Source organism: Oxyura jamaicensis, chromosome 4, assembly GCF_011077185.1.
Source record: "Oxyura jamaicensis isolate SHBP4307 breed ruddy duck chromosome 4, BPBGC_Ojam_1.0, whole genome shotgun sequence".
Taxonomy (NCBI): Eukaryota; Metazoa; Chordata; class Aves; order Anseriformes; family Anatidae; genus Oxyura; species Oxyura jamaicensis.
In genome coordinates, this window is record NC_048896.1 from 27,751,243 (window position 1) to 27,770,539 (window position 19,297).

Consider the following 19,297-nt stretch of genomic DNA (forward strand, 5'->3'; position numbering starts at 1 on the left):
GTGTAGGCTTACACCCGCGCACGCTGGTGTGTACTTTGCCTCGCTTCAACCATACAAAAATAGATGGGATCCACTACCTAAGATGTCATTGTAATGTTACTTATCTGAGGTGAAACTGAAGCCCTTATCTCTGACTCTGAGTGGCAATTAAGTGCAGAGGTTGCCTTTTAAAGGTAATTTGTTGCCCACGTTTGTGCGGAGGGGAGGGAGATACTTGGCCTTTGCTTTTTTTTTTCTTCCCAACATTAAGATGCAGCTGTGAGTATTTTAACTTTGCTAAATGTGAGACTTGTTAGTATGTGTTTCATCTGTAGCATTGTTACACCAATGTAAAGTTACGCTATAAAAACAAAGTCAGGGTTTTTATTTTCTTCTGATTAACCTCAAAGTTGTGACATTTTGACATCATTTTAAAGCCGTCAGACCATAATGTGTTTAGAAACAAGTTCTGAGCTGATGACATTTCAGCATGTGGTGCTTAATTTGTTAGAAATGAATGTGTCGGTGCTGGGAATTTCTTCTGTACTTGGATTTAAGGGATATTATCAGTTAATGCTCATCCCAACATTGAGGTTTGGCCCCCCCCCCCCCCAATATTCTGTTAATAAGAAGGACTTGTCAAATGTCTATGTGCCTCTCTTGAGATCCAAATACTTAGAGATCTGAAGTCTTAAGCCCATGTTAACAGCTCCATATGTTTCTTCCTAAGCTATTGAGGACAAGAGTGTATGAGGAATAAAAGTATAAGTAATGACAGACCTGGTGTGGATTTTTGGCTGTTCTTATTGTATGGAAATAAGGATGTTAAAATGGTAGACAGTGCCTTTTATCTTCTTTAAATTAAAAGCATAATCCTCTTCCACAGGCATTGATTCTTTCACTTGGATCCTTGAACGCTGAACATCATGAGCAACTACACCGTGTCTCTTGTCGGCCCGGCTCCTTGGGGTTTCAGGCTCCAAGGTGGCAAGGACTTCAACATGCCCCTGTCCATCTCTCGGGTGAGTGCATTTACCTCTCTGTTTGCGTGCGGGTGTCTGTTATGCTGTGGTCTGCCTGCAGCCTTCAGACTGCAGAGCCATGAGTTACGGGTGCTGGGCTCAACTTGCCCCATGGCACAGAGGGCTGTTCGTAGGGGGGGGGAACAAAGCTGGTAAAATACAACTTCTGCATAGTTTGAAGGCTCCGAGGGAACTGTACATTTTCATCAGAGATGGTTGTTTTATCCACGTTCTTATCTGTGTAGTGAAACAAACAGAAAGCACCCTTGAATTCCCTTCCCTGAGCACCCTCAGAGAACAGCAATGGGAGGCTGGCAGGAAACGGGCTGCTTTCTGCGTGGGGCTCAGCCTCTGCAGTTCACATGGGAGGCAGCAGAGAAAAAACACTCATGCTTCCATTGTTTATTCAGCCCTTAACAGTTAGAGAATCTTCTGGTGTCTGTTCTCGCAAATCCCACTATTTGCAATAGAAAGTCACTTAAGTGACAGGACTTATAAATAGCAGCTCATCAGCATGTGCCTGGGTGAACATCCCACTTTCTCATGATTTTTTTTATAGAGTATGTGTTCTTAACTGATATTCACAGGAACGTTTATAGAGGACGTGCTCTTAACTGATATTCAAAGGATTTAAGGAACTAAGTCAAAACAAATGTGATCTTTGTACCCAGGTGCTGTCTAACTGGTTTCCTACTTTTGAAACTGTTTTCAGTGAAGAATTCTTTTTTCTACGTGGGCTGAGTTTCAAAACCTTCCTCAGACAACTGAAACATTTATGCACATCATATAGGAACAGAATTTGCATCATGAAATTGATGGGAGCATTGGAAATCTGAAGGTGAACAGAACTGGCTCCTCATGGCTCTTGACCCTAGCACCTTTAAATTGGTTTGTGCTGTGGAAGTGTTTATGTATAAATGACAACTTCTCTGTCAGCAGCTTGCCTCCCCCTCCTGCATATTTTTGCGGTTTAGTGACAAAGATGAATTATTTTTTACACCTGTTGGGACTGCAGAATTGATACTGCACTGGGAAAGGGAGCAGGTTTCTATTTGGGTTTATGCATCATGGCAATATTTTTAGCTAATCTCAACTAGCGATTCAAAGCCTGCCAGTTCATTTAGACACGGCTAATCTTAGCTACCTGTGGATTATGCTGGTGAAATTAAAATACGGCTTGACTCTGAGAAAATATTTATTAATTAGCCTAGATGAGTATTTTATCACATTAATTGAATGTGCTGTGTGCTGATCGTAGGGAGCAGCGTGAAGGAATCAGCCTAAATAGCTATGTATAAAAGCCCAAGTTACTGAATTCCCTACTTACAAGCATCCATGCCCACACGAGCAGAGCATAAGGAAAGGCGGGGACCAGGGTGGCTTTAGGGCTCTGACAGTACATGGGGAAGGGAAGCACAATATCCCATTCACACGGTGTACCTCGGCTCTGCTCCACGGCTCAGCCATCTCTTTTTATTTGGAGTTAAGATTGTGCAGATATTGGACTGCCTGGTGTTTTTTTATTTTTTAAACCTTTGGATCAAAAAAAGTACTTAGTTCTGGTAAGCCAATCCGGCTTTGGCCCGATAGCTGGAAGAATTCAGTGCTGTGTTCCTGGTATGCTGGAACAGCCTGTACCATTCACCCCCCCACACCCTTTCTTTTCCTGATGAAGCATAAATGCCTTCCTGCATCTGAAGACTGCTAATTAAATTATTTTAGCAAAACAGTAATGAGACAGCAGAATTATGTTCTTTGGCAAGGAGGAGCTCTCCCCCCCCCTTCAGTTTGTGCTCTGGATGCTGCGATTCTGGCTGCTTAGCTGAGGGCTTATTTCCTGCTTTAGTTTAGTTTCAGCTCCTTGAAATTAAGTTCAAATAAAGTACAGTTTACAAAGCACAGAAAATGCACTGTTTTCTAATGCTGTTTATCTGAAAAGCTCATCTCTTATTACTAATAATTTGAACAAATTAAGATCTCATGTGTTTCCTGGAGAAAGTTTTCAGGGAGCCATTAGGCAGTGCATGGAATGTCATTTCAATGCGAGTATTTGTTTGCCTCTGTGTGGCAAAATCAGTCTGTTTTGTGTTCTCCAGTTGAATTTTTTAGTGTCAGTTAGTGTTACGGTATAATAGGCTAATGTTAATGCAGGGGTAGCAATAACACTTTAACACTAGCATGTTATAGGCTCATTGCAATGTCAAAAGCAATAGCATTAGCAATGCAATAGCATAAGCAATAGCATGGCTTTAGTGCCTCAGAATTGCTACAAATACAGCTGCACACATCTCATGGCATATGATGTACGCATTGTTGGGAATATCCTTATAGGTAGTGGAAGAAATCAATGCATGCAATATCTGTGGTTACATATACTCTTATAAGGCTGGGCTTCATCTGGATGGCTCCTTGCAAAGGGACTTGTTGAGCCCTGTTGAGTGCCATTACGTGGGTCAGACATCCAAAGGCACAAAGGTGTGTTGGGAGAGGTTGGGGTGGGATTGTGGTCAGGGTGTGGAGCAGGGGTTTGGCTCTCGCAAAGAGTCCTCAGTGGGGAGGAAGCTGCTATGAGAGTAAAACAATTTGCTCTTTACCCTTCAACCAGGAACGAAAGGCAGGCTGAGGTGGTAGATCTCCACCTTTTATTAACAATAAATTGTTGAAGTGGCTCAAGTCACCACATGCAGCTGTACTGTGGGGCTTCCAGGTTCTGTAGTGGTACTCACATAATGAGAGATTACAAACTGTGGGTAGTTAACCCCTGGTGAAGAAAGTAGAAATTACTGCAGCTGACATATGCAAGCTTACCTTATTAAGTTGCTATCCTCACTTGTTCCTGTGGCATTTTACGTTAACTGAGGGAACAAGGAGAACAATTGTTTCTTTAAGACGCATGTTGTAACGCAAAACTGAAAGATGGAAGCCTAGAGCAAATAAGAAGAAATTATTGTTAAAATTACTGTGAAGTTAACAATGTTCTGGTGGATGTAAAGTAGTTATTGTAGGAAATAATTAATTCTATGGTAGAAAAAGCTTAATATCTGTCCATCACTGTGTAATATATGCAGTCATGTGAGATGACACATACCATCACGCAACTTAACTTCGTATGAATTAATTGCTCACTTCTGAATCAACACAGAATGCTAAAAAGGCAGCTATTTATTCAGCACCTCCATCTCAAGCTTCAGTTACCAGTCTCTGGTAGGTTTCTGGGACTGGCGGAAGTGTCCCAACACTTGGGTGTTAGCTCCACCATGAGAATTACATCATAGACCCTTCTTATTTCTCAACTTTTTCCATGCAAAATTTGTTTATTCCCAAGTTGGAGGATGTTCTGCTAAATACCAGCTGGACCAAAAAAAAATTGATCCAGACCAAAATAATAGAAATGGAGTTATTTTTAGTCATGATTACCAGTAATGAGGGATCTGCTGTTGCTGATATCTGTGCAGATGTGTGGTCTTGGATAAATCGTAGTGATGCCTGTGATAAGTCCAGTTGGACATACTCATTTCTTTAGACTTTGCATTAATTTTATGTTTATCCTGGGGACAGCTGGTAAGTTCTAAGTGGTTAATTAGCATAACCAGAATATACTCAGTAAGCATGAATGTAGGATTACAATTGCCAAAACTTCTGTCTTCTGCAGAATTAATTGAATTGTGCTTGGTACTGATTGTTTATTCATTATGTTGAGATGACCTGAGAGGTATTAGTATTTAGGTATTTGTTCTAAATGTATGCTTGAGTCCCTATTTTGATATGCTGCAAACATTTTAAGTCTTGTGGTGAAGTTCGTAAACGTTGCTTATCTCAGTTTTATGGCAGTATTTACCACCAAGAAACAAGGAAATACTGAAGTGAAATTACAGTAACGTAGTCTGTGTCGTATACACCCTCCTAACTAACGCAAATGTATCTGACAATTATGTGTACTTGAGTTACTTTTTTTGTTCAATCTTGGTGGTAGCTTTAGCCACCTTCCTTCAGATGTTTCTTGATTTGCCTCTCTCATTTTGTAAGAATTTGGTGAAATATGGTGGTCTTGAAATGTTTTACCTGACTGACAGCTGTTTTTCTACCTGCAACTTTCTTCAGTGTACTTTCGTCACCTTCCCCGCCCTTCATCTTCTTCCTTCTTCGCTGGTCATTTTGCTGCTTCTGAAACCCTCACAGAAATAGCTTCTTGATTCTGCAGTTTTTCATTTTTTTTCATGATCCAAGTATGTTTTTCTGTGCATTGTTGCAAGGTCATGGCTGACGAGAGACTCGTGATAATGAATTTGTCAGCATGCAGCACACCCAGGGAGTGGGTAGAAGAGCAGCCCACCTTAGGACAAAGTGGGGAATGAATGCGCAGCATGTCTGCTGCTCAGTATACATCCCATGTGAGCATGGTGTAACTCTTCAGTAACTCTTCATGGAGGTAATCATTGATGATGTCTTCTTTTCACTCCCAGTTTTCCATCCTTCCTGCCCAGGTACGAGCAAGTTGTGTGGATCAAGCATATATATGACATTTGCACACCTTTTGTTCATGCAGAATTTTGGTCTTCGGTCTTTCTAATGTTTGGAAGCAAGCTGTTCAAGGACATTTACATCTTTGATAATAACATTAATGAGAATAAAGTAAAATGATGTTTTGAATGGACCCACGGCATGTGAGCTTTGATTAGAGTTTGGCTAGGCCTCCTTCCCTTTGGTTTGCATGATTTTTTTATTAAGCCATGTGTGTCATTCCTAGTAAAATCAAGTTTTGTGTCTGTATAAAGTAAATTATACAAAATATAAATTACAATGGGGGACTTGGGAAATGGTCTTTCAAGCAGGCATGTGAAATAGGAGAGAAACACTAGAACAACTGCTGGCCTGGCCAGTGATAATTGTGTCGGTAACTTTATGCTCCATCCTGGAAACTACAGCAAGCTACTAACTAAGCCCTAACTGGCAGCTGCTGGCATTGCTGCACTGGTGTGAGTCGCTACTGAGTGGTGATGGTTTCCACAAAATACAACTTCAGATGTTTTCCATTACCGTAACTTGCATTGCTCTGGTTTTCTGGTAGACTTATTTTACACAATACATCTTTTAAAATACACATTTTCTTATACGCGTCCAGTGAAATGAGAGCTGCAGAGTAAGGGTGTTGTGCCCTCCCTGGAAATCATGTCAAGGTGGGAGGTAGTGTAAGAGATGTGGGTAAAAAATGGACAATTTGCTTCTCTTAAAATTCACAAAGGGTATTAGATCATGAAAGATATTTTTCATGAATTGTAGAAAAGCTCATGGAGTAGGAGTGGAGTACAAAGGGCTTCTTTTTAAATGTAAGAAGCTATCATAGCTATCTAGAAGGTTAATACCCAGGCAGACAATGCATTTATCTGAAATTTTTGGACCTTGCTAGGGCATTTTTATTAGTGGGCACAAAGCAATGGGTAGTAAGACTTTTTTTTTTTTTTTAATTCTTTTGGTGTAATTTTATTGCAGCTGAGGAAATATTTCAAAAAGAAAATACTGCCATATGACATATTAGAAGTGTTTCAGAAATTGAGTTTGACATTTCCCAAATGAGATTAAGAAGAATGTGGTTAAAATCTTTATCTTTTTTCAGGTCTATATCTTGTCTCTCTTTTTTCTTTTATGGTTTAAAGTTTTTTCTTAGCAACAATGAAAGCTGGATTATAACGATCCTTTTGAAAACTGAAATAATAATGTGATTTCAAGAACTGGGACTTTAAAGAAAAGTGTCAATATTCTGAAGTGTTTAGCAAAATTTTTAATTATCATACCAGAGTAGGAACTGCTAAAACCAGAAATTTGGTAGGAATTGAAAATATCTACTTATAAGGGCACCCTTTGAACTGCCAGAAAGATGAAGGTTAACTTCAGGGCTTTTTCTTCTTTTAATGTTCTGTGTAAAAGTTGTATTTAGTCTTCAGTTGACCTTTTTTTTTAAGTGAAGTTCCAGAGAATTACACTGTTCAGTTTTTTTCTGTTCTTAGAAATGAGCTTTGGATTTACCTACGTGTGGGTTGTGTTTCTCAGCAGGAATGCTTCCTGGCACCAGCTGGGGGGGACCTGCAGAGGTCACAGCAGTTACCGCTGGTCCTGCTCCTAGGGCAAAAAATCCTGTGTTTTACAGGAAATTATAGAATGGATGGGATTAGCCAACCAATAAAGCAAGAACTGTTATTCTTTTCTGTTTAATTCTGTTCACGAGATGTGGTTTACTGAAAAAATACTGAGAATGACAAATGAGCTACCAGGAGCAGTTTTCATCCTCTGCACTGAGTCCCAAAGGAGCAGAGTTGTGTGGCTTTTTGTTTTTCTTTGGGAACGAAGTGGAGTATGGACAATAATAAAGCTTCCTGCTACACAAATGGTTTAAAATGAGTGAGTTTTCTGAAGGTCCTAGGTGCACAGAGTAGTGTTCCAGGGTTTGCAGAGGTGCCTGCAAGCACTATCTTCCTTCAGAGAGCTCTTAGTTTAACTTGAAGGTGGGAAGAGAGATCATTTTCTACAGCCATAATTTACCAGTTGTCTCCTTTTCCACTGCTATTTAACCTCCTTGTTTTGAAAATTTGAAAAAGGGCTGTGTTTTCCCAGATCATTCATTTTCCTTCTCTTGCTATGCAGTTTAAAACAAGACAGAGCATCCCTGAAAGGGGGGTCAAAGCAGGAGGTAGGTTGTAGGGGGAGAAGAGGCAGAAGGAAAGTGTCTGCATCTCATCTATTCATGGTCTTATTCGCCAGAAAACCTCCTCAGACCTAATAGGATGTAAATTTATTCAAAATAGTTCCTTTGCTGATGTCATTCCCCTGAAAATTGAAGCTGGCTGTTGTTGGTTCTTTACCGACACTCCAATATATGTTTGTGGCTAAGGGATATCTGACATGTCAACATTTCTTTTTACATTAAAGGATGCTGGTAACTTTTTTTCCCTTGTATGTGACAGTTTAGCTTGTATTCCTCATACTGTAACTAAATATTTTATGATGGGAAAACTATAGGTTTTGTTTGCAGTAAAAATTAAACTCTGATTAGAAAGTCAGAGCAGATGCAAAATAGGCAGGCTTTCCAGAGCCCCAAAAGGTAGGACCACTTATTGAATAGTAACTGAAAATAAATAAATAAATTAGACTTGTTTTCTTGTGAGTATCTGACCCTGGAGGCCTGACAATTTCTGTCTGCTTCCCCACCACTTGGAGCTGCTATTTTTAGTGTAACTGTTTTTCTCATTATTCATTGGCCGATGGCTATCAGAAGGCATTGTGAGAAGAGACATGGTGGTGAAAGATTTGTTTGTTTGGTTTTTGGTATGGAGCCAGGAGATAACATTGTTGGCTTTTTGTGTTTGTTTTGACTTTTTAAGAATAGATTTCATATGTTGTCAATGTAAGGGAAAGTGCGAGAGAAAACTGTCTCTCCTGTGCCTGAAGCAGTGGAAATACCGGGAGGTCAATATTCCTCCTGCCAGTGGTCCAGAAGGGAGGGGAGAAATGGGGCTGAAATTTGTTTGAATTAATATGAGGAATGGAAGTATAGGCCTCTGTTACAAACACAGAGGTACTGGGATAAAGAAACCATTCCTGAGGTTAACGTTACCCAAGGCTGTGAATGACATAGGCCTTCAGGCCAATAAAACGAGGGAAAATACAACTAAAGTATCTGTTTAGGGTCCCTTATTGTAAGGGATGGAGAGGTACTCCAGACCCTTGATCGTCTTTGTGGCCCTCCTCTGGACTCGCTCTAACAGGCCCGCTTCCTCCGCGTGCTGCGGGCCCCAGGCCTGGATGCAGCACTCCAAGTGAGGCCTCACAAGGGCAGAGCAGGGCAGGACAATCACCTCCCTCCAAATGCTGGCCACTCCTCTTTTAAGTCTGATTTAAATGGCTTGCTTAACGCTGCACAAGGGATATTCCCGCCTTCTTTTTCCATTTCTGTGCTCTGTCAGTCACTCACCTTTCGATGTTGTCAGTTAATGGGATTGGGTCCACCCTGCAGTGGCATTTCGTCTTCTGTCACTTACAGGCACCAGTGCAGTCCCACCATATAGCCTCTCATGTACAGAGAATAGCATTTTATAAACTGAAGACCACAATGTATACCCTCAAAGCATTTAAATAAGTGCTGCACCAGTGGAATACATTCAGTAGTTTTGGTGTAAAGTATGGCCAGTAGACATGAAGTATGTAGACTTCTGCTGTTGATCCTTTATTTTTACTTCACAGGGAGAATGACAGCCTTGTATTTAATAATCAAGAAAAGATAGAGTGAAATTAATGATTCTGTGACACCTGGATGACTGTTCTGCATACTTTTATTCCCTGCCAAAGTTCGTGATGCATCAAGTGTTGAGCTTCCACTCAAAATAAAAAGGTGCTATACAGTCCTTAAGAGATTGGGTTTTGTTTTAAAGCAGGCAATAAATTTCTCAGTTGAATAAACCATATTGTTTTTTTAAAATGTAGAATATTATTATAACTTATTCAGAGTTAGATTATTGCCCTAGAAACTCCTGCTTAAACAGTTCAGCAAAAGTAAAAGCTAGACTAAAATAGTATCTCATGGTTGAATGTATTAGAATGGAGCTCTAGCAATTTCTGTCAGCTCTGCGTGTGACAAAATCCTGAAGTAAAATGTAATGCCTTTTGTGAAGTTCCATAGGCTAAAAAGCTGATCTTGCCAGGTCTTTAGTAGTCCTGTTGGAAAGGTCAAATGATTTGCCTGTTAACTGGATGTGAAAGAAGTTTGGCTTACCCTAGTCTGTATTAAGCATGGCATCTGGTTCTTTAGCAAGTGGTTGAGCGATGTCAAGTACTTACAATAGGAAGACACCAGAAATTTATTTTGTGTTAATTGTTTCATGGTTCTCTTGAAGGCTTATGAATATTGACGGAGGTGCAAAACCTAGGTTAATGGTGAGTGCATCAGTTTCAGGAGGGTAAAATTCCCTGTTAAGCTTCTGTGTTTATGAACTAGTGGGATCAGCTGCAGATACCCTTACACCTAAAACTTACTGATTTTGCAGAACAAATGATCAAAATGCCTATGTGCGGTGTTGTATTGGTAGCAATAGCATTTGGGATTTTTAAAAAAGAATTCTGTAAACAAAAACAACTTGGCATGAAGAATGCAGACATAAATAGATGTATTTTTGGTGATTAAAAATGATTATCTTGCCTCACTGGAAGTTTGATCTGTGAAACACGTTTATTCTGAACCTTTATGAAGAAAAAGCAGCTTTGCTGTGTGGGTGATCCCTCTTCCAGACAGCATGGAATAATGCCTTAATCTACAGGTTGAATCTGTAGTACGCCTGCAAATGCTTTTTCTTTGCAATGTACATCTTATGCATGACAAGTCAGGCGTAGTTCAGAGTCCAGTGCAGCTAGCTTTTCTTTCACATGGAGGCCAAAATGTTTTGTGGTTTGTTTGTTTATTTTGAGGGGGAAGGAGGGGAGGCTTCTCTTTGCAGTTCTAGGCTTAGTTTGGCACTGTAAAAGACATGAAGAAGTAGGCTACTGCAATTGCTGGGAAGGTTTGTTTCTACCAATTTGTTGATGTATCTAAACAATTCCTTCTGCAGTGTTCTATATTTTTACTTAATGCATTATTTTTTTTTAAGACCAACAGAGATGCTCTGTAAGCCTGAGAGATCATGGCAGTTGGGTTCAGCTTACATTTATTAGAGGAAAGGAGGAATTGAAGGCTTGTAAACCTTTAAACATCAAAGGCATCTCGGTAGAGTAGATATTATTGCTTCCTTTTGGCTGTCGTCAGCATCTCATCAAATCCCAGTGTTCTGCCTCCACACCGAAGAGTGCTCTCTCTACATAGTGCTTAAGGTGGCTTGCTAGCAATTTTTCCGGAATGAAAAGGCCTCTCCAGAAATACGTATTTTGGCAAGCAGAGGATATTCAACCCTCAAGGGATAGCGTACAAGTCCTTTCTGAGGGACTTGTCTGGATTAATGGCTCATAATGCAGATAGTGATCAGGGGACACAATCAACTTTGCAAAGGAAGCAGTAGTGGTTTGGGAGCAGTCAACATTGCATCCTATCTGGCAACCTGAGTGCCTATCCTTTTTAATTTTTTTTTCAGATGCTGTATAAATTGCCTTTGCACACAGATATGAAGAGAGAGGAGGAACATAACAAAACTGGAAAAAAAAAACATTGGCAGCTCACTTCTGAGCTCATGTAATACCCAACGCATTCCCTACACGAGAACTGGCCCCCACCCTTTTGCTGGTGGTATTTGCTGGCCGTAGAGAGTTGTCAGGGGAAAATCAGTGCCTGTATCTCCATGTGAAGGTTCAAAGCCAACTCCATGGACCAAGCTCACCTCCATCAGTGCCCTAAGCAGGAACAGTAGGTGGGACTGGTGCAGCGGAGGCCTGGTTAGCCTAGCAGGCTCGATGCAGGTGTCTAGGACAATACCGTCTGCAAGTGCTGAAGCCAGGCTTGCTAGGACATGTCTGTCGGTGTACTAAGCTGTGAAAACTGCCACCAAATGCTTATTAAATTACAACTTTTGTCAGCTCTGGATGCAGTCTATTCTCTCTACTTTCCAGCTGTCGCATTTTGGCAGCTGGCTGTAAGCAAAAGTCATTGTAGCAGGGATTTATATGAATCTACTTTGAGAGCATATTCAATTTGTAAATGAAATTATTTTGCTGTTGAGCAGATTGTGTGTGATTTTGTTAATGCCGAGTGTTTTTGTGGCACCAAGGCTTGGGTCCTTGAATACCAGTGTAATTTTAGGCATGCAGGCTGTGTCTGCAAGGTGACTTTTGCTGAAGGCTCAGCTGATGCTGGTGTGCATTGCTGCTCAGCACCCTGCTGTGCTGGCTCTTCAGGCTCGTCTCACCAGGAGGAAACACTGAGTTGCTTGGAGGAGAGAATGGACCTTTCCCAGCCAACTTTCTGCTTTCTTTCAAATCTACATTAGCTGACGTGCGTTAGCTGTGAAAGAACTGGCTAGCCGAGATGTTTGTATGATATCCCGAGAGCTAATTACAAACAGACCTTTAACAATCCAGTCAATCCTCATCACTGAAACTACAGTGCTAAAGCAAGGGGTGGAGGATTTTTCACGTACATGGTGTATTACCTTTTGCTCTGGAAGCCTAGTTGGGATGCTCTAGCACATGTATCTTTCCAGTATGCAATTATTGCTCTTTTAAGCAACAGATCAGTACCTCAGAGCTGGTCCTTTTTGGGTAATTTTGTAAAGCTGCCTCTTCTGAATTATTTACTAAAATAACTGAGCTTATGAACAAAATATAGATGAATGGCTATTTTGGCTGAAAGAATAGGTTTTGTATATATGTCTGGAAATGCAATCCACTTGCAATGTGAAAACCTAGTGATGTTTTCCTTGGGATGTGCACTTAAATCTTGGAGACTTGCTTTATCGTTGCAGACGCAAGTATCACTGACCTTCTCATGTTGGAGGGAATGTGATACTCTCTGGTTGGTTGAGTAGCTTCTCTGTGAGGGTATTTCTTCTATCGACACATCTACACTTCAAAATGTAGAAACTGCTGATTATTGAAACTTCAAATGACGTTGATTTGTTTTGATATATGCAACCTGATGAAAAGTGCTGCTGCTGCAGTTGACAGCCCAGCTCAGATTATAACTCTGTCCTGGATGCTGTGGGAATAAATAATGGGAAATTGCTCACAGGAAACTCTGATTACAGCAGTCAAAGTAAGGATTTGGGGCAATTCAGTCTGCACTGGCAATTTGCTTTTCAATCACTTGCCATCAGGGAAGGCTAATGTGCTGTTTTTCTCTGCTTGCAAATGAAAGGCACACTCTTGGCAGGGTGATGGAGACAGAAGGGTGTATGCAAATAATTTGGGATGCTGTGCTCGTTGATGTCAACTGGTTACTGACCTCACAGGCAGGATGGAGTGCTGTGAGCACTTCTTCTGGTAACTCCCAACACCACCTCTGTCACTCGCTTGCTGTGTGCTGAACTCTGTACCTCACTTTTTATTGCACACCCTAACTTATGCCTGTTCAGATAGCTCAGTAATTACCTCACTGCTGCTCTCTGGCTTCTGTCAAGTTCTGCAGTAAGGACCATATGCTCCCAAAGGGCTGTTGCAATCCTCAGAATGACAAATGAGGTTTTGGAGTTCCCCATTCTTTCAGACTACCTATTTACAAACACACCTTTATCCCACAGCAGGGACCTGTTCCCTTGCTAGAAGCTCCTGGATAACTTGGGGGGCTAAATAAAGGGGAGAGCTGAGCCCTTACAAGAGGTGATCTTTCATGGAGTGAAGTATTTGAAAAAAGGGAATAAAGACAAGTTTTGTGCAATGTGTAACTGCTGCATTTCAGGGAACTTGAGAAGGGTGGCATGCAAATAATCTAGATTTAAGTGCACTGACATTTATGTAATACTAGTATCAATTCTGGGAAATGCAATACATAACAATGGGTATTACGAGTTAGGAAATACTTTACTTTGGCATTTAAAACTGCTAACTTCTCAAACTCATTCAAACATGCTTTTCTAGTGACCTCTTTTTTTTTTTTTTTTTTTTTGCCAAATAGGTTTGGGTCTTCCAATTTGTCACCTGCTTTTCTGTTAGAGTAAATGAAAAGGAAGTTGTGCAAGAACCTAATCTATATTGCCTTCAGATTTATTTTTTTTTTCCCTTTGCCCTTCTTAGCCTAGGGGCACCTGTCTTACTGCTGAAATAAGTCTACCAGGTGTTTTTGCTCTAAGTTTGCTTTATAAGAGAAATTCCACTCAGCCCATGTTATTTGTAGCATTTAGCAGCATTTAAGGATGATAACATCATGTGATGAGATGGGAACTATGGGTTTAATAGGAGCTAGGTATCCATTTATATTGATATATTAAAAAAAGAAAAAAACATTAAAAACTGAATATGTACACAAGATATTTGTCAGAAAGCTTTAAAGGACAACTGATAAAAACTTTAGACCATGCATACCAGATGCTATGCTATAGGTATTTTTAGGGATTACTTGTTCAAAATTATTGCCTCCGCTTTGAGTGTTACAAGTTCTACATTTTAAGTTTGTATCCATCCTTTTCCAATTTTTCTCTCATCATGCCAGTCCTTGATAGGCTATAATATGTCCTGGCCTACCCTGGCTTTACTGTGCCCATCTCTGGGTTTCTGTTCACCGGAAAAGCAGGCAGGGTTGTGTTATTGGTACAGCTGTAGGAAATGCTTCACCACAGAAACAAGCTGCTCTTTCAGGGAGCAATTAATGCAGTCCTGGGTGATATCAACCAACACCTCACTTCTGAAGATACCACTTGGGCTGTCCCCACTCCTTTCCATGCTGCAATGCAGCAGAGCCAAGTTGGTTTTGCTACCAAGGAGAGCTGTGCATGGTAAGGAGGAGGAAAGGTTTTGAGCATCTCAGCAGTAACTCCACATAGACATCATGGAGGACCACCCCAGCTGTCTTTGAGGTCTCGTGCTGTCACCTTGCATGCTTGATGCTCCAAATGCAGCCCTTTCAAGGGAGGCAAGATTGCTCCAGGTCAAAATTGCAGAGAAACCCAGAGTTCCTTCCACTTAGTGGTGCCCTTCTTGGATGCCACAATGATGGTGAATTTTTCACCATCGTTGAGGGAGGTGAGCAAAGGGGGCTGTTAAACCCCAAGTTCTTTGCACTGACGTGCTAGCATCAAAATCTGGATGCAATTTAAATCATCTGAATAGTCCCACAGTGTTGTATTGAGCGTTCAAGAAAAGTAAGTTTAAAAAACCAAGGAAACCTCAGAGTGTATCTTGGCATCAAAATCATGAGATTAAAAAACACTCCTTATTTCTAGGGCCTGACTCATGGTTTCTGAATGCATGAGGGTGGCAATGCTAGCTCCTATGGTCAAGTAGCATTATAAATATTTCAGGACTTTAGGGCACAGAGCTGTGCCAAATATTTTTCTTTTTTCTTTTTTTTTTTTTTTTCCCTCCAAACTACTGCAGTTCTCTTATAACCTGGACTGTATGTAATTAAACAGGCAGAATATAAAATCTCCGTTTCTGAAAATGGAGAATCAAATCGAAGTATTTAAATCAATTACATAGTGGATGAAGTGTTGCTGACTGTCTAAAAGCTGCTTTATCGGGACGTGGTACATGCAGTCCAGTGTATGTTAAAGAGAATTGCACAGCAGCTGGCTTGCTAGAGACATTCAGAAATAAACAGTCCGTGGCATGTGTAGTAGAATTTGACCCTGTTAGGAGAAGAAGTAGGGCAAAGTGTCTGCTCGGGAGCAGCGATTCCAGCCTGCAGAAGCACACGCAAAGCGAATAAAAGGGGGAGAAGGGGGAAATCACGTGGGGTCTGAACATTTGTTTTTGTCCACCAGCACTGAGCCTTGGGTGTCCTGAAACTAATTCAGCCAAGCCGTAAATGAATTGCCCTCTGTGGGAAGTGTTTTTCTGTTAGCTGTCCCGAGGCATTGCACGCAGCTGTAAGCCCTGAGCATTGAAGGCTGGAGGTGGTGAGATGCTGGTGTGTCACCCGCGGGGTCACCTCTGGCAGCACGGGGAGGAGTGGGCAACCTCATAAACTTCTCCAGTGCCATTTGCCAGGAATCCTGAACCAGGTTCCTCTGTGCTTTCCAACGAGAACTTGAGCTGCTGATTTGCTTTCCCTGATCACTAGATACGCGCGTGTAAACCAGCCAAGATGGAAATGCAGCTGGAAAGCAGTGGGTCGCTTCTGTCTTGTCCGCAGTATATAGGCTCAGCAGGGTTCTATACTGGGATGGAAAATAGAGGATGAATATGTACTTATTTCTATAATTTGTTCATCATGAGTGTGGTATGAGTGTGGTGGTGTGTGGATGAATCCCAGGTGCAGAGGTAGAAGAAGCCCTCAGTCCATCAGGAATTTCTGGGCATGCTTCACTTTTTTTTTTTTTTTTTTTTCTCTGACTGAGAGGGACAAATCTGCAGCTAGAGAAGGTGTTGCTCCAGAAAGTTTTTGTTTGTTCTGTTTGCTGCTGTTTTCACAAGTATGTATCATACGCGGGAAATCCCTGGAATTAGGAAAAGTCGTGTGGCAGGGAAGATGCTGAGCAAATGTGGGGAGAGGTAGATATGCAGATAATAGCAACCTGAACTTCTTTAAGATGTCTGAGAAACACCTTGCTTGATTATAAGTTTGTAATTCTTTACAAGGCAGTAGAACAAAGATGCTGGAAGAAGGTACGGAAAAGGTCTGCATGATATTGCATGAATATCTAAGTTTAGCTTCACTGGCTGGGCCCAGACGTTGTAAACTGTATGGGACTAATATAGGTGAAGTAGCAATTTCACTTTCTGCAGAGAGGAATGAATAATGTCTACAGTCTGCACTGCATTTCTCTGTATGTGACTGCTTAAAATGAGGAAACTAACAGCAGTGTAACAAGTAGCACACCGCAGTTACTGCTCAGACATAATTTTGACTGGCTCATCTAACACGCTGATTCTGAAAATCGAATTTCAGTGTAAGGACAGGTTTAATATTGTACAGTTTAAACCACCTTAGACTTTTTTTTAACTAACTCATTGTGGAAAATTGGAATTAATACATTCCCCTCGAGTGCAACTCTAACCTTAATATCTTTTCCTTTCTTCATGTGGTTCACTTTCTGTATACAGGAATATGACAGCTGGCATGATGCCTCCTCCTTGAGTCGTGCAGTTTAACATTTCTGGCAGCTGGATACGTGTGGAAAGCTGCAAAGTGACAAATCTGTTTCTCATACCTTTTGTAGTCTGTTTTTCATCAGATGGAAAAATGTTAATACCCAGTGAACTTTCCTCCTTTGGCTCACCCAGACAGTAATTTACTATAGCATTTCCTGTACATTGTCTCTGTGTGTGGAGCTCATGCTTTCCATCCCTGCTGCCTCACAGAGCCTCACCAAGGTGCTGCATCGTCCCCAAGCTGCTTGGGGTGTTTTGCAGGACAGCACCAAGCAGCTACGTGGGATGGTACTCTAGAAAACTTGCACAATGGAACTTATCCATCATCAGAAACAAAGTCTAAAGCGAAACTTTACTTTCTGCTTTACTTTCTATATTTGTTGCAATGCTGCTGCTGTTTCCCTTATGTCTTTGCAAGCAAATTTGTTAGAACTTTTGGAGATTTCCTAGTCAAGATGCAGCCAGCCTACAAAGGGTTTTCCTCTCCTTTTAGAACTGTCACCCTTCTGTGATTTCATTGATGACTGCCTTGAAAAAAACCTTTAGACTATCCCAAATTTTCCACATGTTAAAATGTGTTTTGGGGAGAGCAAACGAATATCTTTAAAAGAGGTGAATATAACTCTTGTTTTCAAGAGAATTTTATTCACTTCTATAATGTGTTTTGGCTCCTGAAACCTGCAGACGAAAGAAGAACACGGCATAGAGTTGATCTGGCAGTTGGGTGAGTATTTTACGTTTCTTCAGGCCTACATGAAGAATTTTGCATTGTCTGTGGGCAAATAGCTGGTTTTTGCCAACTCTGCCGTAGTTCTTTTGAGTCTAAGCAGATGCTGAATTTTTGAGCCCTCAGAAGCCCAGGTATTGGGTTCTATACATGAGATCTGGCAAGCTCTCCTCCAGTAAGTAATCACCTTACGATGGTTTTATGATGATACAGCTTTACCTGCTCTTTTTCTTCTCCACTTGGGCTCTTCAATACTAACTGTGCACAAAAAATCTTCAGCAGTTAGAGCTTCCTCAGTGCTGGTACACAGCCTTGCTGTAGAGCAGAGGGCTTTTTGGGGGGACGGAGCAGTGAGAAGCATTGAAAGTAGCTCCGAGGTCTGACCTTTGGCACGGAGGTGGATGCTGTGGTGATGAAGGTGTCTGGAGGAAAGGCATGCAAACCTTGTTTTCTGACAGCAGTTGGAGAGTCCTCTCTAAAAGTTTTCCTTGGCTAACCCACTTTAACAGTTTGTTTATTAAAAGCATGCAGTGTTAAGCCCAGAACTCCAAATTTTGGGGATTTTAGTCAGTAACTGTTTCTCTACTAAAGATGCCTGTTTTGCAAACCCTGAGGGAGGACAAGGATAACACCAACAGGCAGTTCGCTGAAAAATTTACTTAAAATATTTTCTAAGATGGGTTTTGAAACTTTATTTAGGACACTATTTTCTTTTTGTCAAAAACATCTTGTTGAAATTCACCAGAAGTCAATATGTAAGTTATTGCAAGGATTAAAGAGATCCATGTTGACATAGGTAGGTTTTTGTTTACTAGGTTTTAATACAGACATGAAAAAGTATGTATGCGCGTGCCTCTGCATGTTTTATTTCAGTGCTGCAGAAGGATGAGGAGAGATGTTGCAACACTAGCTTTTTTGTTCAAAGCACAAGCTGACCTGCCGCCAGCACAGGCTGGGAAGCTGTCATGTAAGGATCTGCTAAAGGAGAAATCAGCGGTGGTTTCCTTAGCACAGCTTTATATTGACCCCTACCAGTGCTGTAACAAAGATGGTAACAAGTATTGACAGGGTTTCTCTTAAAGAATTTTTCAGCAAACTACTGTTACCAAAATATATACCTTTTTTTTTTTTTTTTTTTTTGAGTTGAGCAGCTCCCTCTGGGGCACATTCTGTCTCAGAAAGCACCCACTGCAGCCCTTGGTCCAAGACCAGACGCTTGCTTATGGAAAAAAAAAAAAAAAAATACATGCACTGGCAACCCCCTGGGAATGGAGGGAGTGTGGCTGCCACGTCCTGCAGGACAGCTTCATTCATGCAGTGTTTCCCTATGGCTTGACCCTTCTCCTACCTGGCAACAATGTCATAAATAGTGATTGAGATGTACTTGAATATACTCTGAAAACCAGCATATTTGAAAGTTGTTAAACTTCCTTTGTATTTTTTAACCCCCCTCCTCACTGTCTCTCCCTGGGGTCTCAAAGGAGGAGTGATGAGTTTCCCCTTTTTTTTTCTCATTACCCCCTTTTTTTTCTCATTTTGATGGTTCTACTCTATTATTTTTATTTAAAAATAATAATAATTATTATTATTATACCTTTTTTCCTCTGGCTGGCAAGATCATTGCAATACCTGAATAAAATACCAGCCCTTAAAGGGAACTAGCACACTACACTTCACTGGCAGTATTGTTTAGGATGCTGCTTTGTTTCATGTAACTTATTTTTGCTTAGTGGTGGTTGTTTTTTTAAAAAATTATGAAACCACATAGTTTATTTCCCACGTGAAGCAGCAGTGGTTTGAAATGCCTCGGTATTTCACTTTCTCATGTCACCCCTCACTCAGGTAGCGCTCTTGG

The 19,297-nt window shown here is 41.0% G+C and overlaps 1 protein-coding gene across 11 annotated transcripts in view; it reads left to right on the top strand.

Moving 5' to 3' along the window:
* The window catches only part of PDLIM5 (PDZ and LIM domain 5), a 129,003-nt gene that overhangs the window by 1,491 nt on the left and 108,215 nt on the right, over positions 1-19,297 (top strand). For 8 of the 11 annotated variants that reach the window (XM_035324174.1, XM_035324169.1, XM_035324168.1 and 5 more), the window contains exon 2: positions 866-1,001. In XM_035324174.1, coding sequence (XP_035180065.1) covers positions 906-1,001 — 96 coding nt within the window. In that variant the 5' untranslated portion in view covers positions 866-905. Of the gene's footprint in view, positions 1-20; positions 259-865; positions 1,002-19,297 lie in introns of those variants that run through there. The other 3 variants (XM_035324170.1, XM_035324172.1, XM_035324173.1) reach the window with 3 other exon arrangements.